This window comes from Panthera leo, chromosome D1, assembly GCF_018350215.1.
Source record: "Panthera leo isolate Ple1 chromosome D1, P.leo_Ple1_pat1.1, whole genome shotgun sequence".
Classification (NCBI taxonomy): Eukaryota; Metazoa; Chordata; class Mammalia; order Carnivora; family Felidae; genus Panthera; species Panthera leo.
Genome location: NC_056688.1, coordinates 9,733,234 through 9,760,951, shown reverse-complemented (window position 1 = coordinate 9,760,951; position 27,718 = coordinate 9,733,234). Strand labels below are relative to the sequence as shown.

Below are 27,718 nucleotides of genomic sequence, written 5' to 3'. Positions count from 1 at the left end.
CCAATTCTTACAAGCGCTTGCTTTTAAGCCAACTAGAGCTCTCTTACAAATTAAATTTAGGAATACCATCCAGAGGTAGAGAAAGCATTTCACATTTACAATATACACGGACACCCATACAAATACACAGACAAGATGCTAACAAAATCTTAAAGGCTCAATTTCCAGATATCATCTTTTATAAACCAAACCTAATTGCAAGATGGGGTTTTAATTTACAGACACACCACTTGGTCATTTTTCTCAGGAGTCTAACGGATGATGTGGCCAAGTAGTGTTGCAAAATAAATAAATAAATAAAAAATAAAAAAAGATTGCCCAAATTTGGAGAATACAGCCGAAAGGGCAGCATGTGGGGATCAAACGGTCATTTCTCATTTCCCAGTTAGAACATGGCTAGCGTTATTCAAAGACACCAAAAGTTGCAACGACACACAAGCCCAATGAAGCCCAGAGTTCCTCTGTGAGCACTGGTTCCTCCCCAAAAGTCAGAGCTTCACCGATTGAACCAAGAGGGAGGAAGACATAAGGTCACATGCCATTGCACACAAAGTACTCACCAAGAGCCATCCGTCCAACCCAAACTCAAAACGATTTCCTTGCCGCAGGAGCTAAATTTGGTGCCGAAGTTTGGGGCGCCAGTTGGGGTGAGTCCCCTGGGATCAAAAGCCTAAGCAGCTGCTTGGACTCACTGGACTTCCCTTGTTGGCTGGGAGCAGATGAACGGAGGGCAAGGAGCTCCTGGACGGCTTGCCAAATTCGTAACTGAACCCAAGTTCGTCCGCCTGAGGCACAGCTAAGGATAATCGCTGAGACAGCGAGTGTGCGACACCGAAAGGACTTATCCGAGAGGTGACCAAACCAGGAGACCAGAGGGCAAGCCTCAGATCTACCTCCTTCAAGGAGGGTCAGGGAAATGTAAAGGCAAATATAAAGGGCCTGGGTAAAAAGCTGCAGCTGCACTTGAGTCCCGTGAACCTTTAGTTACCAGCTTCAGCGACTTAAAGCAAGTTGTTGACACAATTCACCAACTTCTGTTTGTTGTTGCCATACTTCCTTCTTCCTAGGCAATAGGAATGCTTTTTAAACTAAAATAACTGTTACCTCCCCCACCCAGTTGGAGTATGAACTTTTAAGTTCTACAAACTTTTCAGCTGACCTATATAGACTATGCTATATCAGCCTGAAAAATGAATTGCTCATCCATTCAACAAATATTGATGGTCTACTCTGTGCAAGGCGCTGTCTGGAGTGTGGGAGTTACAATGCTGACAGGGCGGATTGGATCCCCACCCTGATGGGGGTGCAGCCTAACAGGGGCCCCAGTAGGTGACACAGGGGAGGATAAAGGGATAGATTATAGACCCAGGACATCTGAAGCAAAATGGGATCTTTGATGTTTTGGAGCAACGAATCGGTCCTTCAGACCACGGGGTCACTCATTTTGCTTATGTTGTGAGTCCACAAAATACACTTCCTGGGAGCAGGCATAAGTGATGATTCTGTTGTCCACCCTACTCCCTGCCCCCGTGTAGCTGGCCATTGGGCAGTGATTACAACTGACTGCACGTGATACTGCTCGGACCCAGACCAGCTAACTCCGTCTAGTTCAGGGCTCCGTGTGTGAGACAAAGTGACAAACTATGAAAAAAGTAAGATATATGATCAAAGGTTACGGGGCGCATGGGTGGCTCAGTCGGTTGACCGTCCGACTTCAGCTCAGGTCATGATCTCCCAGTTCATGGGTTTGAGCCCCGCATCGGGCTCTGTGCTGACAGCTCGGAGCCTGGAGCCTGCTTCGGAGTCTGTGTCTCCCTCTCTCTCTGCCCCTCCCCCACTCACACTCTGTCTCTCTCCCTCAAAAATAAATAAGCATTGGAAAATTTAACATAATAAGTTAGAAGGGGTTTGCTGATGATATTAGATAAGAGCCTGCAGACCTTCAAAGTGCAAACAGCTGATGTTGGGCCAAGAAACTTTTCTGTGGATTTGAGTCCAAAACTATTTGAGATAAGTCCCATAACACAAAGGAAGAATCATTATCATCATCAGCCAAACCATGTTGCTGCTGCCGTAAAACAAACACACAAGGAGAACAAGAGCACTACCGGGGCTGAGCACAAAAAGAAGCCTAGAAGCCGAGACTCACATTCCAGTTTTAGTTTGCAACGTATTTCCAAGTTGGATATGTCCAAGTTTGGATGCGAGGAGAAAGAAAAAGAGGTCCCCTGAGGTTACATGCAGAGGAAGGGCTGTAGACACAGACAGACTAACATTCTGCTTCCTGCTTTTGATTTGATTTGATTCTTTGAAAAAAAAAAACAAAACAAAACAGATCTAAGATTCGTCCGTACACTGGCCAGCCCGATGCCACAGTACGTGGGCTTTGAAAAGATTCTATAATTTCTGTCTCGTGGTGATTATATCTGCTGCCCAGATATAATATATATATATATATATATGAAACAGAGCAGAGCGAGAAAACCAGAACCCAGAGATGGCTTTCCCAAGTCCCACAGCCTCAAACTTATCCCTGCCAGGGAAGTCACTCTCCCTTGAAAGTCAGTTAGAACCAATCGATTGACATTTATTTTCTACTATGTGCCTGACCGTGGGCAAGGTGCTTTCTCGTAAGGCTGATCTGGGTGAGAAGCTGGGGTTGGGGATTTGGCCAAACTTGGGGATCCAACAGGGGCTAATGGGGGTGACATGCTTACCCCCAAGACCTGAACTGAGCATTTTCATACACATTCTCTTTTCCTCACAGAAAATAGGAGAGTTTTGCTCCCCTTTTCGTTCCCATTTCCATTTGTTCAAGTGTTTTTCATGTGCCCTAATAACCATATATTTCATTTTCCACCCATCCAGACTCCTTGCTCCTCCCCGTTCGGTCTGAGGAGAACTCGTAAATGTCATTGGTCACAAAGCCACTCTCCACGCTCGCCAGAGTCACGAATCCACTTTCGGATGGGTTCACGGCCATGTTGTCATAGTCACAAGACAGGTCATCGGGAGTGGCTTCTCCCGAACACACTCGGAATGAAATGTTCTTCAGGTCTGGCCGGGTCTCAGCCAAATCGGCTTCACTTTGTTTTCGAATGATGTTGTAAACCTCTAGGTCTGGGCTGTTCCCTGCATGAGGAGAGGGCCAGATGGTGTGCTGCTCCTTCGTGCTGGGGCCTGGCTGCTCCCCTTTCCTAGGAGGAGAGAAAAGCAGGGCCAAGTATTTTAGACAAGGGGACTGAGAATATCCCCGTGTCTCCTGTTCAGGCAGGAGGAGGCCAGCCTGGGCAATCACTACACTGTCCTTCTCACCTACCGAAACTTACAGGTCAGGGCTTTGGGGTGGGGTGAGGTGGGGTAACAAAACGGGGAAGTGTTGTATTCAAAGTGATTGCGTAGCTGTCATTCACTGCTGCAAGAGCATAGAACAGAGGTGGTTATCCTGGGATCCTCAGAGCTCCCAGAGGGTCCATGGATAGAATTGGATGGGGAAAAATATCACATTAAAAAAAACCCATCTCCAAGTGAAAGTGAGCCTGTCCTTCAATTCTGAATGTAGGCAACAAACTAGAGTAGAATTAGTAATACCTTTGACTCGATCACCAACAGAAATCACAGGTTATTTTCATATCACATCACAGTTGCCATAGAGGCCTTAAAGTATTTTACGCTCATCTCTGTTTCAAAATTACGGTGATCATATCCACTACTAGATAAGGAAGCATTAATAAAGAAATGCATGTATTACCAAATCACAATCATTTTTGGAAATATTTTGCTAAACTGTGGTATCAGTATAATGGCTTCCCTTGTAATCCAATATATTTTAATATTTTATTGTAATATATTTAAAGATATTGTTCTGGGAAGGAGTCCATAGGCTTCATTTGACTGTTACAGATGTCTGTGGCACAAAAAAAAGGTAAAACCCCCTGAGATAGACTCCAGCTTCAAAGTCACAATTCCCAAATCCTGGCGAGGTGTTAAATAGAGTAAGGAAGGGAAATTAAAACCAACCAACCAACCAACCAAAACAAAACAAACAAAAACAACTGCAGAGTAAGCAGTTGGAAAATATATTTGTAACTTTTAACTGAATTCTTTTTAGATCAAAGAGAATTAATTAATAAAAAATAATCATAGTAAGAGCTAATATTTTTGACTGTTTACTATAAGCCCATTCTGCATGAATTAATCCTTCTAATGATCCTATAAGGAAGTTATTATTAAATGAAGCAGGTTCTACTTCTGACCCTTGAATGATGAAGGGGTTAGGGGTGCCAACCCCCCACACAGTTGAAAATCTTCATGTAACTTTTGACTCCCGGCAAACTGAACCACTAATAGCCTACTGCCGACCTGAAGCCTTAATGATACTGTAAATAGTTGATTAACACATATTTTGCATGTTATATGTATTATATATTGTTTCCTTACAATAAAGTAAGGGAGAGAAAAGAAAATGTTATTAAGAAAATCACGGCGCCTGGGTGGCTCAGTCGATTAAGCGTCCAACTTCAGCTCAGGTCATGATCTCATAGTTTGTGGGTTCAAGCCCCATGTTGGGCTCTGTGATGACAGCATGGAGCCCACTTGGGATTCTCTCTCTCCCTCTCTTCGTGCTCCTCCCCTGCTTGTGCTTGTGATCTCTCTCTCTCTCTCAAAAATAAATAAACATTAAAAAAAAGAAAGTGATAAAGAAGAAAAAAAAACATTTACAGTACTATACTGTATTTACTGGAAAAAAACCCACAACATGTATAAGTGGACCCACACAGTTCAGACCCTTGTTGTTGTAGGGTCAACTCTGCATTGATATCTTACTCATTCACCTTAAAATAGTCATCAAAGGGAGTCAAATCTTAAAGTCCAATCAAGACTATAAACTTAAAAAGTCAAATCTTAAACAAGTCAAAACTTAAAGCAAATACAAAGGTTTGCACAAGTCAAATCTTAAGCATTGGTATTTTACTAATTCATCTTAAAATGGTCATCAAAGGGAGCCAAATCTTAAACCGGACCTTAGTTTTTCTGTTGTAAAATGGGCATACTGGCCTTCTTCTATGTATGGCATGATGATGGGGAATAAAAAAGCAACTGAGAATAGCTGTGGGTCCCTCAAAAATGGTGGCCCATGATTCATAAATAGAGGTCCTCTAGGCTACTTAGTAGAGCTATTTGGTAGCAATCTATAATTGTATATTGAATTAAAAGAAAGTCCATTTAAGAGACTGAGCTATTTCATTTTTAATAAAGTGATTTCATTGCAGATGTTTGCCAGAAGGCTCTGGAACAGTCATATTTCAATGGCTCACTATTTATTCCTTCCCCCAACTAACAAACATTTTTGGAGTGAGAGTATTCATTCATGGAAGTACTGTGCTGAGTGATGTGTGTATACAAAGTAGGCAAATAACACAGTTTCACCCCTCAAGTCATGTAAAATCTTCCTTACACAAAAATGAAAGAATATAAGATCACTCTCTTAGTCACAACTAAGCACAAATGCTTAGTACTTCTGAATGTCCTGAGCCCATCGGAGAATATACTCTCAAATCTGCAATGGTGATTCTCTTGGAGCTGCTATGGCTTTTTAATGAAGTAAACAGAGCAATGTCCAAATCTCAAGGAGTCCAGAAGATACAAAGACTCACACAACGACAGTTTTACTTGCCTCCTTCTATAGATCCAAACCCAACACATAACTGTGATGACCACGAGGAGAAGGACGATGCTGGGGATTAGAATGTAAGCAAGATTTAAGGCAGCTTCTGAAAAGAAAATTGCATATTATCAGCATCAGTGGTCTTTACGTGCTTCAAAACAGGCTTAAAAAAGCATAATCAACATAGAGTATTTCAAAGAGCACATTCCTGGAAGGAAATAGGTATACAGTTACCCAGTTGGCAAAGTCTTCTAGTTTCAATAAGTGAGCGTTTTCTACCTATCTTGTTATCCTAAGTAATAGAGAAAAGAAGTTTAAGTGTTGGAGTCTCTTGCAAAATATCAGAGAGGCATTTTTTGAATTAAATTTGTTTTTTTTTTTCCCCAGAGGAAAGAGATACTCTCTTTTCTTGTCCTTCCTGTCCCTTAACAAAGCAGGAGCTGCTTGGGCAGTGTTGATGTCTTTGGCTCTCGGGACAGAAATGGTAGTTCCCAAGGTGGGGTGGGGAAGAGGGAGGGAAGAAGAATTGAGTCTCAGCGCTGTTACCAGGAAAGAGAAGGTCACATGAAGCCCATGAATCAGACTGTAACCTTCCAACAAATCTGACTAAGACTAATTGGATCCAGTTGGGACCAAGAGCAGTGACTGTGGAGGACATTCAGAGGTCTGTTATCCCGACCTATCCTTTAAGACTTAGAACCAAAGAATTTTCCGTCATGGGGCTTGAGGAGGAATCAAGGACTGGGGCCTGACCCTTATTTTACTCCCACTGGTCCAAGGTTCCCAACCTTCTGGAAGCTGTTGCTTTGTTTTCCTGTGAGGCTGCAAACCTAACAACCACACAAACAAAGAGCCCAAAGCAAAACCCACTTTAAATGCCGCCATAAAACCGATGAGCACTGAAAATGCCACCCACCTCTGTAGAGTCCTTTGTACTTTTTTCAAAGCATTTTAACACATTTTATCGGTTGTATAATAAAATTTGACCTTGCTTCTGGAAGAGAGGCCCTAAATCTTTGGAATTTTGCAGGTAATAGGAGTAACTTTATTATTCAGGAGCCCCTCCGACCATATCAGAGTTTATGCTGGTAAGATGTCTCAGGAAGGGGGCTCCTTGGGGGTCTCAGGACAGGACGGGGCGTGAAGAGTGAGTTCAATTTCATGGCCAATGACCAAATCAATCATGCCTATGTAATGAACACACTGATGTGCCAGGAGGGTGATTATGCATCCTGATTCCCCAGGGAGACGACACAGAACTCCCCACATAGGACCCTCCCGGACCTTACCCTACCTGTTTCTTCAGCTGGCTGGTGGTGATCTGTATCCTTTACAATAAAATGCAGTCCTACGTCTGGTATTTTCCTGAATTCTGTGAGTTGTTCTAGTGAGCTATCAAACCTGAGGGGTTGTGGGCATCCTCTGGATTTGTAGCCAACTGACCAGAAGTGGGGGTGGCCTGGGGACCCCTGAACTTGTGACTGATGTCTGAAGTGACTTGCTGCAGACTGTGCCCTTAACCTGTGGGCTCTGTCCTAGCTTGGCGTGGCTAATGCCAGAACTGAACTGCAGTATTACAATATCCGATTTCATTTGACGGCCACAGTGAGGCTCTCGGATACGTGAGACACATAGCGTTACTTCCGTCACGCAGAACATGAAAACTAAAGCTCAGAGAAATGAAGTGGTTTTTAAAAGTTGCCCAGCCACATAAACCCAGATCTCCCTCTTTGAGACTCCAGGTGAGAGCCCAGGTGGAAATTCCATCAGCGCTCCCAGTTATCACCCCCCTTTTCTCTGATCCTTCTTGATTCCAGTTGTGAAATGTTTGTGTCCATTTCCTCTATTTGTTTCACAAGTGAATGTCAAGGTCGGAGCTGTTGGCTTCACGGCCTGGGTTTTTCCCCTTTGTTCCTCTACAGCCCTTCTCTCGGTACCCCGCCCCCACCCACAACTGCTGGGCGTCCCCCAGCCCTATCTATCCTCATCCTCAGGCAGGCATTTCACCTCCTGGCTGACTACTCTCCCCCTGTGGTTTCACTACAAACCCCAAAACTTCGTGCACTTTCTGCAAAGTCACAGATGCCCTGTCTAGTTCATTTTTCAAGTGGTTACAGGAAAGAACAAAGTAGAAAGTGTAACCTTGGTCATCTGTGATCGGGAGAGTCCCGTCATCTATTTCCCCCAGGAGAGTTGGGTCCATACCTTTGTTTCCTTTAAAAGTCTCTCTGGAATCTTCTTTCCTTGTGTCTTCTGGAAGCATGGGTGTTGCTGGCTCTGTTCCTTCACCTGGAGACAGACACACTGACTCGAGACCCCAGAGAAAAGGCCTCATAATCCAGATAGTCTCTGAGGGTGGCCAGGTTGTGGGTGGGATCCCCAAAAAAGAGGAGCAGTTTGACTCGGGCCATTTAAAAGCATAGAAAAGTTAAGGGTTGAGTTTGCCGGCCTACAGGTTCAACTGCCTTCATCTTCCTGGGGAGATCTTTGCTGCCAAGAATCATGTACTGAAACGGACAGCAGGCAGCTGGCGTCAAGGCACATAAGATACAGAGGTGCCAAAGGGAAGGGCCAATGACTCACTTCTAGGAGCATAAATTATCCGTTTGGCTCACTTCTTTTCTCATTAGATGGAATTATTCCTCTCAGATTGTCAGTAATGACAAGTCACATCCCAAACTGAATTTGTGGTTGTTGCTTTTCAGCTTTGGGAGAAATCGGCAACGCCAGGGAGAGATTAATGAACTACTCGACAGGGCTGCACGCGGCATCTACTTCTCCGAAAGGCATGACTTAACACCCGTGCTCTTTCTGTTGGAAAATCTGGTCTAAAGAACCTGTGGTTCTAAACCCGTAAAGGGGGCCTGTGAAACAGTCCAAATGAACCCAACTCAAATGATAGCTTACCTCCAGGCTTTGTAGAAGGAGCTGTTGGCTTCTCTGTGGCAGAAAGAAACAAATATGAAAATAATAAGTAAATTTCCATGCCATCTGAATGAAACTGGCCAGATCATGGCATCCACGTATTTACTCAGTCTTCCGATAAACTTTATTTTGTGTTACTCAATGCTAGGAACTGGGTTAGCAGGCCAAAAGAATCACTTTTTCACCAAGACTAGCCTTCCCCCAGCTTTACTTGGGTATTTTTAAAAAAGTATTTTAAAATTTTATTTATTTCATTAAGTTTATTTTTGAGAGAGGAAGAGGAGGGGAGGAGGGACAGAGAGAGAGAGAGAGAGTCCCAAGCAACCTCTTTGCTGTCAGCACAGAGCCTGATGCAGGCAGTCACGACCGTAAGATTATGACCTGGGCTGAAATCAAGAGTCAGACGCTTAACTGACTGAGCTACCCAGCCCCAAAGTATTTTAAAATTTTAAATATGGGAATTTTCAAAAATAAACAAGAATAGAAAGGCTGGTATAATGAACTTCTATGTACCATCACCCAACATACGGCTAATCCAGTTTCAACAGTAATCCCTATCCCTCCCCAGCTACACTCAGGCCTCAATTTTAAAACAATCTAAAAAAAAGAAGAAGAAAAGCAAAGAAAAGAAAAAGCAATCCAAGACATTTTAACAACTCTCACTAGGGATGTTTTAGAGGGTAACAAACACGATGTCTAAGCAGTGGAAGTGGTTGTAGGGGGGTAGGTAAGCAGACCACTGCCAGCCCCAAGGCAGACACTGGTGATCCAGAACCTGAGTCATTCAAAATGTTGCAAAGAGCCTCAGGACAATCAGGTTGCACAGAACATCTACACTGAATACTTTTACCTTTGGCTGAGAGTGTGTGACCCTCAGATACTGGTAGTAAATCTCTTATGCTAATCAGATGCTCTGGCATTCATAGGGATGGGGCCCTTAAGGGTGTGATTTTGGAATTCACAGTCCTAAGCCCAGGATGCCAAGGCCATTCTGAAGTTTCATTCAGAAAGGAAACTTTTGACTCAAGGTGGAGGACACAGAACAAGATGGAGTCGGCTGGCCTAGGTCCGCCCTTTCACTACCAAAGAATGACATGATATTATACATGGAAAACCCAACAGACTCCACCCAAAGTCTGCTAGAACTGATACATGAATTCAGCAAAGTCGCAGGATACAAAATCAATGTACAGAAATCAGCTGCATTCTTACACACTAATAATGAGGCAACAGAAAGACAAATAAACTGATCTCATTCACAATTGCACCAAGAATCATAAAATACCTAGGAATAAACCTAACCAGAGATGTAAAAGATCTGCATGCTGCAAACTATAGAAAGCTTACGAAGGAAATTAAAGAAGATACAGAGAAATGGAAAAACATTCTGTGTTCATGGATTGGAAGAATGAATGTTGTTAAAATGTCAATACTACCCAAAGCTATGTACACATTCAATGCAATCCCAATCAAAATTGCACCAGCATTCTTCTCGAAGCTAGAACAAGCAATCCTAAAATTTGTATAGAACCACAAAAGACCCCGAATAGCCAAAGTAATATTGAAGAAGAAGACCAAAGCAGGAGGCATCACAATTCCAGACTTTAGCCTCTACTACAAAGCTGTAATCACCAAGACAGCATGGTATTGACACAAAAACAGACACATAGACCAATGGAATAGAAAAGAGACTCCAGAATTGGACCCACAAAAGTATGTCCAACTAATCCTTGACAAAGCAGGAAAGAACATCCAATGGAAAAAAGACAGTCTCTTTAACAAGTGGTGCTGGGAGAACTGGACAGCAACATGCAGAAGAATGAAACTAGATCACTTTCTCACACCATTCACAAAAATAAACTCAAAATGGATGAAGGACCTGAATGTGACACAGGAAACCATCAAACCCCTAGAGGAGAAAGCAGGAAAAAACCTCTCTGACCTCAGCCACAGCAATTTCTTACTTGACACATCTCCAAAAGGCAAGGGAATTAAAAGAAAAAATGAACTATTGGGACGTCATGAAGATAAAAAGCTTCTGCACTGCAAAGGAAACAATCAACAAAACTAAAAGGCAACCAACGGAATGGGAAAAGATATTTGCAAATGACATATCGGACAAAGGGCTAGTATCCAAATCTATAAAGAACTCACCAAACTCCACACCCGAAAAACAAATAATCCAGTGAAGAAATGGGCAGAAAACATGAATAGATGCTTCTCTAAAGAAGACATCTGGATGGCCAACAGGCACGTGAAAAGATGCTCAACGTCACTTCTCATCAGGGAAATACAAACCAAAACCACACTGAGATACCACCTCACACCAGTCAGTGGCTAACATGAACAAATCAGGAGACTATAGATGCTGGAGAGGATGTGGAGAAACAGGAACTGTTGCACTGTTGGTGGGAATGCAAACTGGTGCCGCCACTCTGGAAAACAGTGTGGAGGTTCCTCAAAAAATTAAAAATAGATCTACCCTGTGACCCAGCAATAGCACTGCTAGGAATTTAGCCAAGGGATACAGGAGTGCTGATGCATAGGGGCACTTGTACCCCAATGTTTATAGCAGCACTCTCAACAATAGCCAAATTATGGAAAGAGCCTAAATGTTCATCAACTGATGAATGGATAAAGAAATTGTGGTTTATATACACAATGGAGTACTACGTGGCAGTGAGAAAGAATGAAATATGGCTCTTTGTAGCAACGTGGATGGAACTGGAGAGTGTGATGCTAGGTGAAATAAGCCATACAGAGGAAGACAGATACCATATGTTTTCACTCTTATGTGGATCCTGAGAAACTTAACAGAAGACCATGGGGGAAGGAAAAAAAAAGTTAGAGGGGAAGGGAGCCAAACCATAAGAGACTCTTAAAAACTGAGAATAAACTGAGGGTTGATGGGGGAGTGGGAGGGTGGGGAGGGTGGGTAATGGATATTGAGGAGGGCACCTGTTGGGATGAGCACTGGGTGTTGTATGGAAACCAATTTGACAATAAATTTCATATTAACAAAAAATAAAATAAAAAATAAAACTCTTAAAAAAAAAAAAAAGAAAGGAAACTTTTAATCATCTTCCTGTAAGTGTGTGTGCAATGCAAATCCATTCATTTATTTAAAAAAAAAAAACCCCACTTATATAGTTCCTGCTATATGATAGAAACATCTTCATGTTCTAAGTGTTTTATAAAAACAAACATGATTCACCCTGATAACAGCCTAATGAGGTGGTTGCTCCTACTACGGTGATTTTGTACATGAGGTGCCTGAGGTACAGGGAGAGTAAATAACTTGTCGGAATCTCATAGCTATTGAGTAGCTGAACTGGGATTTGACCCAAACGACTCAAGTGAAAATTAAAATTGCAAGGAGACAAACTCAGCTAGGTACTGGAGACACAACAGCAAACGAGAAGAGTCCTTACGCTCTCTGGGATGGCCATAGCATATGGAAACACAGGATGATATTAACAAACACTAATTTGTGACATTACATTATAATACATAGTGTATTCAAGAACATCACATGATGTATTCATTTTCTTGTCCCTCCATGGTCCCATCCATGGTGCAGAACTGCATTAAACATGGCACAACACGAATGCAGCATTCCATCACTCCCTACGATGTATCTGCAATGCACCGCCTCAGATGACTTGTCTCTCATTTTCACTGGATACACCTACGCCTTTCGCACACCTCAGACGTGAGCCAGAGTTCAGCCCTGGCTAGCGGGCCACCTGCTCTACGTGGTCATGCTGTCTAGTTTTAGATGTCATTCAACCAGTCTCTTGCTACTCTGGCATAATAGATGGTGTGCCTTCCTGTTGGGACCGCCCTGGATGACCTTCCCCTAGCCCATCAGGTGCAGGGATTCATTGCTCCGAAGTGCATGTTTCCAGACCTCATGTCAACCAGGCAGTGAAAGGCAGAAACTTATAAATAGGCAGTTAAAATACTGTGTGTGTGAGGTGCTCTGATCCTCCCAGGAGGAACACCTAACTTGGTTTTGAGGGGCCCTTGGGAGGTTTCCCAGAGGAGATTTTTTTTAACTTCTTATTTTGAAAAAATGCAGATTTATGAAAATTTGCTAGGATACTACAAGGAATACCCATATAGCCCTCACCCATAAGTTACAATTTTATCATATCATTTATTTAATTATTCTGTCTCTCTGTATCTCTCTATGTCTATCTGTATTCTTACTTATACCTACATATACACCCACGTATGTACAAAGAACACATACAGGACATATGCATATGTGTGGGGGGGTTCTCTTACATAACCACAGTAACAGTGATCAGAACCAAGATATTGTCATTGATAGTCTATTACCTAATCTATGCACCTTATGCAAATTCTGCCAATTGTCCTAAAGCTGCGCTTTATACAAAACCATCATCATCCTCCAGGATCCAATTCACGATCACCTGTTGCACTTAGTTGTTCTGAGAGGTGATGTTCAACGTGAACCCCAAAGGTGAGGATGAGTTGTCTGGGAAAGGGGAGGAGCGTTTCAAGCACAGGGAACAGCAGTCAAGAGCTCTTGGGCAACTTCACAGAGTGCAGAGGGGAATGGGGGGGGGGGGGTGGACAGCTTCACAACGTGCACAGGGGAATGGGGGAGTGGAGGTGAAGAGAGCTGCTCGTGCAGCTTCTTGTATGGCTAAGGTGCGTGAACTCATCCTGGAGATGGGTGGCCACATAAAGACAACGTGTTAGTTTTTCTCCACGTGCTCACCTCCCTCTGCCAGATCCAGTCTGCCCTCCTCTGTGTCCCAGGAGGCTGACGTCTATGCACTGTGTTATTGGGACTCCCTTGCTTTTTCACTTCTGACTGGGCTTAGCTGATGGGAGACAGAGGCAGGAGAGCAGAGAGAGGTCCCAGGCTTTACTCCCCAGGCTCCCTTCCTGCATCACCACCGCGGTTTGACAGTCGCTGCATTTTATGGTTATGGCTTCTGGTGGGTGGCTCCTATTCCATGACTCCAAGCTCATGGGAGCTCGGGGTTCTGCTAAAACCATTCTCTCCACTTGCTCCTTTGGGCTCAGGGGTAGTAACAGCATCCTACTGTGGCTAGTCCCTGGGCACCTCACCGTCTCTTTCTCTTTGCCACACTTCTGTAAATATCCTTTTATTACACTCTCCTCATTAATCCTGTACATCTTTTTTTTTAATCTTTTTCCTGTCAGGACTCGGTGTCATTCAAGTAATAGCAAAAGCAACAAAGAATAGTGTGTGTATATATATGAATATTATATTATGAATATTTCATATATGTACACACATGTACATATACGCACACATATGTATATATGTATGTATATGTATATATACGCATATGCACATATATGTATATATATGTATATGTATATATACGCATATACACATATATACATGCTAGGTTCAAAGTCCAAAAATTAAAAGGTATGAAAAGAACTTTTAAAATCGCACATTTCCTTCAAAAAATGTTTAAAAATTACAACATTTTAAACCACAGAGCTTATAGGACATAATTAACAGAGTGATGGGAAGTTTTGCTTTTACTGCTCTAAAGAGGCAACTTGCTAAGCCAGCCCCGTCTCAGCCACCTCCCTGCCTGAGTCAGCTCTGTGTGGCAGGAAGGGCTAGGTCTCTGTGGGGAGGAGTTCACCTGGGGTGGGGTGGAGGTGGGGGAGAGAGAGGAAAAACACCTTAAGCAGCAAAAACCAGAGCAAGAGCATAGTCCAATTCAAAGAGTTTAGAATGACAGGATTATTCTCACCAGGAAAGGTGAGGACTGGGACCCAGCAGTTGGCTTTAGGGATCTGAGAAACTTCAGGGACAGATAAAAAAAATCATGTAAGTTTAGATCTAAGCCAGTTACGATGGGGGAGTTTGGGAAACCCCAGGAGAGTGAGACTGCAGGCTTGTAGCCAATTTGAAAACCTTAACAGACCTAGAAGCCAACGCCAGGTGAATCTGCAAGGTGGTTTAAGCCTGCTCCTCAAGGTGACCGCTATCTATCCAAGGCCAGTGAAATCGGTGTACTCCATTATCTACCTCCTCGGGTCATTATTCTGTTTCCTTAAAGCCCCAGAAAATAATGTCACATGGCTGTTAGAAGACTTGCAGGAACAATGGCCAGCTTCCTTTCATATTTCTTTTTTTCCAAGTTCCTACAGCCAACCTCACATGTGGAAAGAATAAGAATTTGTCCACTTAGAGGGCTTTTTGTTTCCTGAACTTGTCATGATTCTCGCTTTGTCAGACATAAATTAGACCCTTTCTTTTCTTCATCCCTTCTCCTAGCATCAGACACTCCTCTCCTTTGCTAGAAGTACTCCTCCACGAGGAACTGTCACTGCATTCCCCAGTGTTCAACACCGCTGGCATTCCCAACAAGCTTTCTCAGAGACCACATAACAAATTCTGGGAACTAGCAGCTGCTTATGAAGTTAAGAGAGGCAGCTGGGGATTCAGCCACATGACTTGGGGAAGGATTCATTACCATCAGAATATTTGCAAATGAAATTGTTCTTCATGTTGCATTGGTCGTCATTCCACTGGAACATGTAGCGGCCCCCGATGCCAGCAGGTGCCGATGGCTGATGGTACATGACCACGCAGACCTCGCTGCCGCAAGAAGGCTCATCCACGTACCAGTTCCTGCAGGAAAGGGGTCAACAATGGAGACAATTGGAGAAGGAAGCCCCAGACTTTTCCCATTGAGTTCCAGTGAACCACGAACGTAGGATTCTGCGTCAGGAGACAGTAACACAGGGAGGAATTGAAGCGTTGCCAGTATGTAGAACCACATGCTTTCTAAGATGGACATCACAACCAATCATCTGACATTTGCCACAGGCTCTCTGCGGGGAGGAATATATTACCATATGATGTCTGCAAAGCAATTATGAGAAGCAGTCTGGGATGATCTTATTGCTTGCTTTTTGCGAACCTGCTTTTGTTTCTCTTTGTTGTAGAAATCAGACGCACTGACAAGAGGCATGGCTCATTTCAGCCAGAGCTTGCCTCGCTCCTATCTCTTTATGCTTTTCAACCGTCATAACTGCCTTTCTAGCCCTAGGAAGTAGAGGGAAAATTCAAGCATCTGAGCAAGACTTTCCAAAATGGAGAGGCTGTCAAGGCAGGTGAGGGGGTAGGGACAGAGCAGAGGGCCCACCTAGTCTAATTTCAGCTTTTATCTTGTTTTCACTTCATCAGGCGGATGAGCCCCTCCTTCAGCCTCTGCTGCCACATTTCTTGCCTTTGTCTTCCTAGCTCCGTTAGCAGCCTGAGCTCCACTATCCGGTGGTATTTGGAATTAAATGGTGCTGCCACCCAGTTGAGTATATGGGTCCCATTTTAGGGCCTTGGATTCCACAGAGAGTCTGAACGCTGTGAGCACTCACTGCATGCAGTGATTCAGGGCTGGGTTTTATAGTCTGCGTGGTTACCCACCTGAGCTGCTTCCTTCTGAGGCCCCGATCTCACCCTCATGCTCAGATTATTTAGCTGGGTCCTGCTGCTTTGCCTGGATCTTGTCAGAGCCCCTCCTTAAGAGGCAGCTGAGAGACAGGTCTCCTTGCAGCACCTCAGTACGGCTCTGCTTGAGGGCTGTGTTGCCCTCCACCAAAGGAAAGGTCCTTTGCTATGCCTACGGGGTTGAATTTGCCTGGACAATAACTGAACTTGCAGCACTATTTGGACATTGTGCCTGGGCAGTTGGGGGCCCTGACTTGGGCTGGGCTCTACCCCATTAGTTACCTCCAGGCCATTTTCCAACCCAGTTGGTGGACCTCCTAACTTGACTTGCCTTGTTCTCTTCCCCACTGGCCTTATGGCTTTATGTTATTTCATTTCACTGATGATGGAATGGGTGGAATTTTATGCCTGGCACCTGGTTTGTGGACTTGAGCCAGGTCTCAGGCTTGGAATTCACTGATAGAAGAAGAGGCCAGGTCGTCAGGAGGAAGGACCCTGCAACGCCATGGTTGGTACGCATGGGGATAATTTTCCTGTTCTCCCAAAGGTGCCTATGGCCATTTAGTAGAGTAACCATACACTGGGGGAAAGGAGATACCCAAATATCATAAGGACTGTTGGGCACAGGATGCAAGGTGACATTGATATCCAAAGACTTGAAACATCATCAAGACTACCCATTAGAGTGGGAGCATATTGAGCCCAGGTATTGAGTAGAGCTCTGGCCCAGAACCAGCTCACAGTGGGACCCACCCAGCAGTCATTTACCAGTCTGCAGATATATGACTTGAACTGCCATAGTTGGTAGTTGGTATAGTCCCACGTTGGTTCCTTAGCCTGTGAGGTAAGAGCTGTAATAGTGGACAAGGTCAAGTAGAAGCTTCTGAGACTTTGCTCTTCCCCAACATCTCCAAAGCAGTAAATAAAAAAACCAGTATCTTACCGAGGGGAAGATCACAGAAAATGGTACCACCATTCTAGACAATGCAAGGGTGTTATTCGCCATCGTACCTTTATTTAATTCACTAGTCCGGCTCCTACAAAAACCAGATGGATCCTGAAGGATGACACTAGAACAGCATAAATACAACTAAGTAGAAGCCTCAATTACAGCTTCTGTGCCATCTACGGTGTCTTTGCTAGAGCAGGTTAACTTGCCCTTGGGTACCCACAATACAGATCTGGTAAACACAATATTTTCCATCAGAAAGAGAATAAAAAACCATTTGCATTCACTTGGATGGACAACAATACACATTTATCATGTTGCCTGAGAACTATATTAATTTTCCAACCCTCCGTCATAATGTGGTATGAAGAGATTTGGACTACCTACACATTTTGCAGAAAATCACACTGGTCTGCTATATTTCTGACATCATGCTAATTGAACCAGAAGAGCTTAGGAAGACTCATGTGCTCCAGAGGATTACATGTCAACACTACGAAGATTCAAGAGCCTGCCACTTCATGAAAGTGTGTAGGTTTCGAGTGATCTAGGGAATTCCAGATCATCCCTTTCATATTAAAGGACAAATATTGCATCTTGAAGCATCTTAGAATAATGTGAAGTAGGAAGCGTAACACCTTTGGGTGCTGGAGACAGCATATTTCACATACATATTTGGACATACAGCTCTGGCCCATGTATCAGCTGACACGAAAGACGGCCAGCTTTGAGTGAGGTCAAGAGCAGAAAAAGGACCCTGAAGCAGGTCTAGGCTGTAGTGCAAGCAGACTTATTATCTAGCAGATCCTATTAGCAGAGGTATCCAGATGGGAAAAATAATGCCACACAGAATTTGTAACAAGCCCCAATGCGAGAATCACAATGTAAACCCCTAGGATTCTATAGCAAGGTCATGTCTTCTGAAACGGAGAGATAATCACCTTTTGCAAAGCAGCTCCTGGCTTGCTACTAGGCAGGGAGCACCAAGAGACCGTGCAATTCAACTTACCCATTGTGAGTGAGGTACTATCGGACACACCCAGTCCTGGGAAGGGAAGGCCCAGAATCAATATATATTCAGGACCAAAGGGCACCGTATGAGCAGGTAGAGCGGGCTGCCATAGCCTCTAGCACTGTCATTCCAAAGACTCTCCATCAGCTTACACCGATAGCTGCATAAGGGAACCCCTTATGACTAGTTGATAGAGGTGCCTGAGTTCGGTCCATGGATAGATCAGCCAAGAATGTGAGTACAATTCCAAATGGACGGCTGCTGCACTACAACCCCACTCAGAGTTGGCCTTGAAAGACCGAGTGGTAATGGGACATCCTCCCATCGGCCAGAGCTTAGATGGTATACTTAGTCAACTACCTGGCACAGAAAGAGAAGTTACTAGAGGTCAGAATCTATAGGGACTCAGGGGTAAGGCACAGAACTTGGCCAGCTGATCAGGAGTCTAAAAGGAGAAAGAGGGGAAGTTTGGGGATAGGGAACTCTCGGCTAGGGAGATGTGAATAGACATATGGGAAGAGGCATGAAGTATGAGGATCTATCACACGTTAAAACCCGGCAGAAAGCCTCTAGCACTGAAGAGGCACTAAACGACCAGGGAGACAAACGACTCGGCCCGTTGATGTCAGCTAGCCTGGTATCAGCTGCCTTGGGGCCGGCACAACAGACACTCACTACAGTAGCCGTGGTGGCAGGGATGGAGGCTACGCATGGGTTCAACAGTACCCACTCCCACTCACCAAGGCTGATCTAGCTACTGCCAAACATTGACCCTTCCAGCAACGGAGACCAAAGCTAAGTCCCTAAAGGAACACCAATCCTAGAACGCCGGCCTGGCGTTCGGTGGCAAGTTGACTGCACTGGACTCCTTCCATCCTGAAAGGGGCAAGGATTCACTGACAGGGATAGACGTACAACCTGGGTACGGGTTTGCCTTTCCTACCACAGGGCCTGAGTCAGCACCGCTATCCAGAGCTTACGTAGTATTAGATCTACCAGGACACAATCCCAAATGACACCTCATTGGACCATGGGACCTACTTTATAGCAAAGGAGGTGTGGCAGGGGCTCGTTGCTGGGGCATTTACTAGTCATATGATGTTGCAGCATCTGGAAGTTGCCAGCCTGACAGAATGATGGACGACACAGCTGAAGCACTAGCTTAGAGGCATTACTTTTGCAGGGAGGCAGGATCATCCTCCAAAACATCCTCCAAGGCTCAAGTATCATCCCGTGTCCCCAAGAGCAAGAACACATGGATCTGGGAGCCAGGGGGTGGAAACAGGAGGAGGCTTGCTTATCATCACTGGTAGTGACCCACTGGGGAATCCGTGCTTCTTGTCTCTGCAGTGCTGTGCTCTGTGGGTTTTAGATGTCCCAGGACCCAAAGGGGGAAATACTTCCCCCAGGAGATCTAGGAAAAGTCTTTTTTTTTTTTTAAATATTTATTTATTTTTGGGAGAGTGCAATGGGGGGACAGGCAAAGAGAGGGGCCAGAGGCTCTAAAGCAGGCTCTGCGCTGACAGGCTAACAGCGGCGAGCCTGATGTGGACCTCGAACTTACAAATCGTGAGATCATGACCTGAGCCGAAGGTGGACGCTCAACCGACTGAGCCACCCAGGCACCCCTGGAAAAGTCTTATTAAACTAGGAGTGATGGCTGCCACGTGGGCAAGAGGAGCAGTGATTACCTTTGTAGGAGGAAACGGGCCCCCATTGCAGGAGGATGTAGCTATGCTATCACCTATCCTGGGCAGGGAGAAATGTTTGGCATCCAGGTTGTCTCCTTGGGTTCCTGTGGGTATTCACACACCTAATTTGGATGGCAGATGGAAAAGTGCAGTCACTCCAGCCTGAGAAGTGCACATTGACCGGGGCTTCACATTCCTCAGGGCTGAGGGTCTGGGTCCCTGCCACGAGGTAAGCCATGGAGGTTCCCTGAGCAGAGAGAGAGGGGAATCTGGGCTGCAGTAGAGGAGGGAGGTCACTGAGTATCAGCTGTGGCCCTGGGACTAGCGACAGTGATGGGAAGTACATTTCATCCTAAGAACTTTCCTTTTTCAAGTTTCTCCCAGGAAGAGAGGCCCAGAACCCTGCAGGGGCTACTCCTACTCCTGGAAGGTATGGATGTGGTCAGCACAATGGGTAGACTTTGACAGAGGATGATCAGCTGTCTTAAATGTAACAGGTAAAATCATGTATTTTAACCTGCATTCTTTGTTTTGGTGGGGGGGGGGGGTAGGGGGCAGAGGGAGATGGAGAGAGAGAATCTTAAGCAGGCTCCATGCCCAGCTCGGGGCTCGATTCCATGAGATCATGAATGACCTGAGCTGAAATCAAGAGTCGAACGCTTAACCGACTGAGCCACCCAGGCTCCCCTAATCCGCATTCTTTTGACTGATCATGAGTTCAAACTTTTTTCCCCCATGTGACTGTTCACCAGTTAGATTTTCTATTTTTCTACAGTCTGCTCAGGTCTTGGCCTCTTTATATTTTGGGGTTTTACTGACTTACAGAAACTCTTAGCGTGTTAATGACTTCTATAAACTCTTTATCTAGTAACACTGTAGTTTGTTACACTTTTCCAGTCTATGCCTCTTGACTTTGCTATCTTTTGATGTTTATCCATGCCACTGCATTTCTTAGGGAGGGACCGTGGCAAAGCCATGGTGCCAGGGTGCGGTGTGAAATCACTAAGTCCTGGTGCTGTGGGTTTACAAGGGCCCTCCAAAATGCAGGATCCCTCAAGTCCCCTCTTGGTCCATCCGGGCCCTGTGGTCGGGAGCCCTATATTGAGTCTTAGCTCCACAGACCTTCAATTTCTCATTGGGGTTCTAATCCAAAAGGCTGGACAGCCAGAACCATTTCACTTCAAGCATCACCTGCTATTAAAGCAACGCTTCCGGGCCACGGCCACCTGGACAGAGCTCTTGGGACATGAGTTGGGCACGGATCCCACCACCTTCACCACACCGCTTTGGTCAGTGGCTGTTCTGGTGCTGTCCCCTCAGGGTTCTGCCTGGCTGGGTCCTCTCCTCTTCCCCACTGACCTGGCACCATGGATTCAGCCCAACTCCTTTCTGAGTTACGTCAAGTGAGTTGGCTGCCGTGGATTCCACACACTTACCTGAATGTTGACGTGCTGCCATCGGTCCAAGCATAAAGGTCCTGGCAGGCTGTGCCATTGCTCTGTTTCTCCTCACGCCTCCTGAGCCCGATCCAGAAATCGCCGTCAGACGCCAGGAGGTTTTCAATGAACTTTTCTATCAGTCTCTGCTCATCCTCGGACTCGATGCTCACCAGCTGGCCTCCATCCCTCCTGCAGGCTGCCTTGGCTTCCTCAAAGTTCAGTCTTCGAGAAGCGTCGTGGAAGTAAATGACTTTATAGCAGGGCTTCTGTGTCCCTCCCCGGCAGACCGGCTGCCCTAGAGAAAATAGAAGCCGACCTATTTCAGGACTCCCCGAAGTATACCAGGGCATGGGAATGGAGCTATCCCTGGGCAGGGATTCTGATTACTCATCAGTGGACTGTGTAATGTCATTTAGCTTCTCAGAGCAAATTAACACCCCTTCCGGCATGGAGATGCAGTGATTTAAACCCTGACGCTTATATTGCGTAAGAACTCCACGTTTCGTTCGTTCCATTACAGATTCTTGAAAAGCAGACATTGTTGACTATCCTTTAGAACACAGGTAGATGAAGATTTATGGTTTCACCCCAAGCCACACATCTAACACTGGCACATCATCGGGAAGTCTCAGGGGATAGTGTGGTTCAGCGTGAGCTACCTCTGTTTGGTGCTTCCTTCAGGTAAGAGAGGTATTCTGAAGTTGGGTGTGGGCTCCTCTATCCTGGAACCCTCTGCCTAGATCGTAGGACTGAGATGTCACCCAGTCTGTGGTGTAAGCGGAAGCTAAGAGCATCAGGTCGGTGCGGGTTGTCTGTTGTTGAACTTGCCTCAAGACACAGCTAAGTTGTACTGAATTCCTACCGTGTGGCATGAACTACGCTAAGGGCTTTTGCATTTACATATGTTATCTCACTGAACTCTCCTGATCATCCTGTGCTGTAGATTTGTTTATGCCCCATTTTACAGATGGGAAAACTGAGGCTCAGAGACATTAAATAATTTGGCTAAAGTCACATAGCTATCAGTATCTTCACTGGAGTCGGAAGGCCATTCTGATTACGGAGTCAAGCCCATAACCATTGAACTATGCTGCCCAGTTCCCACGCCACCGCAGTTTCAGGCTGCACTGGGAGCCTATGTGACGTGTGGTATCTGACCGACACCAGAAGGACTGAGCACCACCTCAGACAAATGTGTGGGATTCTACTGAGGAGGAACAATACCCCACCCTAGCTTGCATCTGGGTGCCTGAAGCCTTGCTGCACTGGAACTTTGTTCGACCAGCATGTACTGAGTGTCCACTCTGTGCCTGGCACTGTGCTAGGTCCCGGGAATACAGATACAAATACGAGCTCCTAGCCTGCAGAAGCACACAGCGTATGTTTCTGGACCCAAGCGTACAAGTGAAAACCACATTTCAACAAGGGGAGTCCCTCGCAATGTCAGAGCCAGACTGTGGGCCGTGGGTGTGAATTTCTACCACAGACAGAAGGATGAAGGATTCTGGTTTGGGAACCTCTTCCCAGCCCTCAAGGAACGTTCTCATTTTCCTAATTTGTTTTGCAGCCGTGCAGCGAACAGAGAGCTTTCGTTATTCCCAATAGTGTCCAGAATATGGGGCAAAGGCTACGCTTGACGGCATTTCCAGTGCTAAATGGGAAGGCAGCACATACAGATAACCCAGAAGACTCCTGTGAATTCTTGTTTCTATTGCTTCTTTTACGGCTTTTGTAAGGACATCCTCAATAAGCAACAAGTTATAAGAGTTTTGCATCTCCTCCCTTTTCTTTGTTATTCTTCTGTTATTGCTAGAACTCTAACAGGACTGGCACATTAGCAAATTAGGAGGCCTCAAAAGCAAGACATTTCGCACTAAGAAGGTGTTCCAGGGAGGGTGAGGGCAGAGAGGCTGTGGCTGGAATGCTGCCTGGAGAGGATATTGGCCCAGCCCAGCTCTTGTGATTCTTTAAAGGTGGCTCCAAATGAGGTGGTGGGGGGGGGGGGGGGGGACGGAAAATGAGCCCCAGGGACCTACAACCTGGCCACAGCATGACAGAAACTGGAGTTGAATTTACTGGCAGTCCCCACTTTTCTGCCCTTGGTTTACCAAGGGAAAAAATAACACCTTAAACGAATTTCCTGTATGGTCCAGCCTGGCTCCTCAGCACAAGTCAGCGGGTGAGTGCCAGACAGAGAGCCAGAGCTGGAAGGATGCCTGAGGCGCATCTGGTTCCCCTGCCTTCAGGAAGTGTCTCTCTCTTCTCTTTTGCAGGAAGGGGAAGGGCGAGGGCTTCTGTTCCCCACGACCTAGGACAAAGCCTATGCAGCCCTGACCCAGGCAGCTTTATTCAGATGCACTCCCACCCCCCACCTTCTGCCACCAGGCAGTCCACCCCCATCCTGAAACCAACTGCGGGTCCTTTCCATCAGCTCCGCAAGCAGGGATAACGCAGTGGCGGCTGCTATTCTCCGCCATCCTCTACGGCCAATCTGTCGGCGCCCCGGAGACCTGAGAAAGGGGCACGGACATTCTCTCCGCCCCCCCCTCCCCGACATGCAGAACAAACGCAAGAGGCTAGAAGCCAGAGCACTGTACCTCCTCTGAGGTCCAAGTCCGAGGCTGCAGTGGCACGACAGGAGGAAGGAAGCAGACAGTCATTCCCCTGAGTCAGGCGGGGCTTGTCCCGCGCTAACTAGGGTTCTTTCCCGATCTCTAAGCGCTCTGGTTCCAGAGCTGGATCTGGCCATCCTCCCCCCACTGCGCCCCCCATCACCCCGAGAAGAGACTAGAGGTACCAGGCTGGGTGCCCCGCGCACAGCCGATCCAGAATCCCCACTGTACCCGCCGTCTCCAGGAGCAAGAGATCTCCCCAGTGCGCTGGAGGAGAGTTGGTGAGCCCGGCCAGGGCCGGGGTCCTGGCAACTATTGCGCTGCACTCAGAGCGGGGGCCGAGGGGGCACCTCCTGGGGCAGATTTGCGCCCCCCCCCCCCCCCCCCGCCTATGTCCCCCACCGCCCGGAACTCAGGGCGGGGAAGGGCCTTTGAGGGTTCCAGGATACCCAGGGACTCGCGCTGGTCTTAGCCGCTGGGCTAAGCAAGCTGGGCGCGCAGGAGGGCTGGGTCCACCAGCGGGGCGGGGACGCCCCCAGCCCCTGCAGAGGGCCGGAGGAGAGGCGCCGCGGCCTCGAAGACGGCCAGCAGCAGGTGGGGTGCAGGCGGTGTCTCTGCGGAACCCGACCTGGAACCAGCCCCCGCCCCAACGCGCTCACTCACCGCTTAGCAGGCGACCGGTGGCGCCCCGGGGCCCCGCCAGCAGCGCGGCCAACAGCATGGCTTGCAGCGCGGCTCCCGGCTGCATGGCTCGGCTCGGGTGCGCCCTCGGACGCCGCGGCGCCTCGGCGGTGGAGCGGAGGGACCCGCAGCTGCGTGCACGGCAACCGCAAAGGCGGCGGCGGCGGCAGCATCTCCCGAGGACCCACGGAGCCGGCACCCGAAGGAGGCGGGGAGGGCGCGGAGCCAGCGCGCCGCCCCCCGCCCCTTGGGACGTCACCGAGCCCGCCCCCCGACGGCCTCCTCCGGCGAGCTCAGCGCCAAAGACCCGGCTGGCCGGAGAGGAGCGAGCCGGGGAGCGGAGACCGCTCCCCGCTCCCACCCCCACCTCCCCGCCGGCCCCGCCCCGCGCTGCCCACGGAGATCCTGCGTTTGCCCAGGGCGCAGGGCCGAGGACCGTCCCAGTCTGGTTTATCGGAAATCTGATGAAGAGAGCACTGTGGCTAAGATCACGACCGCATCTCAACCCCACGCCCGGGAGACTTGGCCAGATTCACCCAGCGCCCTGGGCTCTGCAGTGTGGCCCAGAGGGACAGGCGAGGCACCGAAAACCTCCCTGGGGCTGCGTAGGCTGCAGTCCGGGTGCTCAGGGCTACCCCCGAGAGAGGAAGGGTGGGTGCAGAGAACAGATGCTCAAGTGGGCAGTGTGCCAGTGGCCGGACAAGTTACGGGGCAGAGTGGATAATGTCCAGAGGCGGTGGCTAAGTTGGAGTTCTGGCTGAGAAGAGTGTCGCTGCACCTGAAGCCAGTGAGTGTCCCTGAACCCAGCCCGGAAAAAATACCGCTCTTTGTTTGCAGAGCACCTGTTGAGGGTGGGGGCGGATTGTAGGAGAGGGAGGAGCCTCCCTAGGACAGCGATCCCTCTGTGAAGATTTCCTCACCAACTCCGCCCTCGATGCGTGTGCTCCCTCTTCTAAACTGCGCAGTAGTCGTGTTTCACATTTGCTGCTTAGAGTAAACAGTGTTTCCAAACGTACTCCAGTAACGAGGCGAGCCTGCTGTGCCGAAACTAAAGTGCTACTAAGTGGCCGAAGGTGCTTCGGATTTCTTTGCCTTCTCCCCCGTGCAGCTGTGGAGCATGCAGAAGCCCTGTGTCGGCCGCGGACTTCGGGTTTTGGTCTCGGCTGGAGCCACCGCAATTCTGGAGGAAAAGGACTGAATATAGCCCCTGGGTGGGTGGGTGTGGGTGTGGGTGTGGGTGGGAGGGAATCTATTTCAGTCTCAGCTGCTAATGTAAGGAAGCCCTACCACTGTAGAAAAAAGGGTCAGCAGGAGGAGGACTGGCCTTTCATGGCAAGCTTACTTACAGCAGTCTTTATGTCTGAATTAGATCTCATATCCAACCTTCATCCTTTCTAGAAATTCCTGGTTCTCAAAATGAGGAGGGGACTGCTACCGTGAACAGAAACACTCGAGGTGGCATCTGATATTCTGCTTTTCCTCAAAGTCTGTGTGGCCTTTGGCAATTCCTTTGTCTAAGTATCAGTGAACTCCTGGTGTCACTAAAGGTTACCTTAAGAGTTCTGAGAAGGTCTGACGGGGCAAACAGACATGTAAGTGTGCAGATACCAGGTTTTTAAATGTCCATTGAAAAGGATTTATTTCCAGTATTACAGCATCTGTTACAACATAGGGGAGCTGTTATGTTGGCTCAAATAATTAAATTGTGCCCTGACTTCTCCCTTTGATGCTCTGGCCCTTGGTTCACATTGCCTTTGTTAAGGCACGTGGTCAGCCTAATGTGATAGATTACAACAGCAACTCCAATTCTCCACAGGTCCTGTGTCCACACCCTTCACCGTGTGACTTTGCACTTCTCTTACTGAAGGGGCTGAGTGGATTTCCCTACCCCTTGTCTTTGTGTTTGACATGTGACTTCTCTGGCCAAAGGAATAAGTCAGAGGTTTCTGGGCCTAGACTGGAAAAGGCCTCGCATGTTTTTGTTCTTTTGCTTCTCTGCCACGGTCTGAGAGGAACCTGGCTCAGATATCCCACTGGTCCATGTACATCCCAAAGAAGATGACCCATCAAACAAAGCTGCATCAGTCAATCAACAGACCTGAGAAGCAGACCTCCCTGGTAGAGCCGCCAGAGCCAAGCCTAGATCAGTTAGGCACCCCCCCCCCCCCATTACTGTGTGAGCAGTAATAAATGTTGCAGATCACTTTGCTATATCGTTGAAGCAAATACCAACCATTACACCAGGTAATGCAGAGCCCTGCCAACTGGGGAAGGCTAGCTGGCTCACTTGCAAGAATTTTTCTTGGTGAAATTATCTTGGTCCAGGGTCCCATCCTTAGACTGACAAGCCCAAACACAATCTAACAGATGGATATATATACACACTTATATACATATACATATATATATATTAGCCATATATATATACATACATACACACACACACACACACACACATTGAGAAATATTATCGTCAAGCAAACCGATCTTGGCATTAGTGTGTTGAGAACATACTCTACCTCCAGGCAAGAGATTTCTCAGCGAGCATGGAATCACAACAAAGGGAGTTAGTTATATGATTTGAAAGTTTAGGCTTTGACAGCTTGCAATGTCCAACTTTACAAGAGATATATATCTATCTGGCAGACAAATCTATCAATCACCCTGATGGGGTACCTTTTATTCTTGATAGTGCTGAGATGGGATTGCCAATTGGTCATTTTCTAAATTTCCCTTTTCTAGGCCTGACTACCTTCCTTGGTTCAAAACATTTTTCTCCAAAGAGTGTTGTGCCAGAAACAACTAGTTGTCCACCAGTATCCATTTTCCACTTCTTTTAGTGAGAGTCCTAAATATTAATGAGGCAGATGGTCCCCCACTTAAAGACCATTTCCCAGTCTCCCTTGCAGTTTGGCGTGTCCCTGTGATTGAGTTCTGACCAGTGGGTCAGCCACTCTTCTGTGGGTGCTGTTGGGTGGGAGTCGCCTCTGATGGGGGTCATGTCCATCAGTGGCAGGTGGGGGCCAAGAGCGAAGTGAGTGGTGGTCCTTAATAGAGCAGGGAGCTTCGGCTGAGCACGGAGCACAGCGTACAACCCTGAGTTAAGACTGCCAGTTAGGCACCACAGAAGGGACGAATCAAATACCTAACCCTCTCTTTTCCAGTATGTGCCTTTGAAAGTGAGGGAGGTTGGCAATGGGATTACGTGCATGTGTATTAAATCGCTCAATGTTAAGCCAGCTATTTACAGAACTAGACATAATT

General features: G+C 46.9%; 1 protein-coding gene across 1 annotated transcript; it reads right to left on the bottom strand.

Moving 5' to 3' along the window:
* Nucleotides 1–2,519: 2,519 nt before the first annotated feature.
* Nucleotides 2,520–24,724, bottom strand: LAYN (layilin). The gene is made up of 7 exons (XM_042905607.1): nt 24,437–24,724; nt 21,159–21,456; nt 15,094–15,251; nt 8,576–8,608; nt 7,874–7,957; nt 5,678–5,774; nt 2,520–3,197 (listed from the first exon to the last, which is right to left on the bottom strand). The coding sequence occupies exons 1-7, from the start codon at nt 24,519–24,521 to the stop codon at nt 2,834–2,836; spliced, it is 1,119 nt and encodes a 372-aa protein (XP_042761541.1). The 5' UTR covers nt 24,522–24,724; the 3' UTR covers nt 2,520–2,833.
* Nucleotides 24,725–27,718: the final 2,994 nt, after the last annotated feature.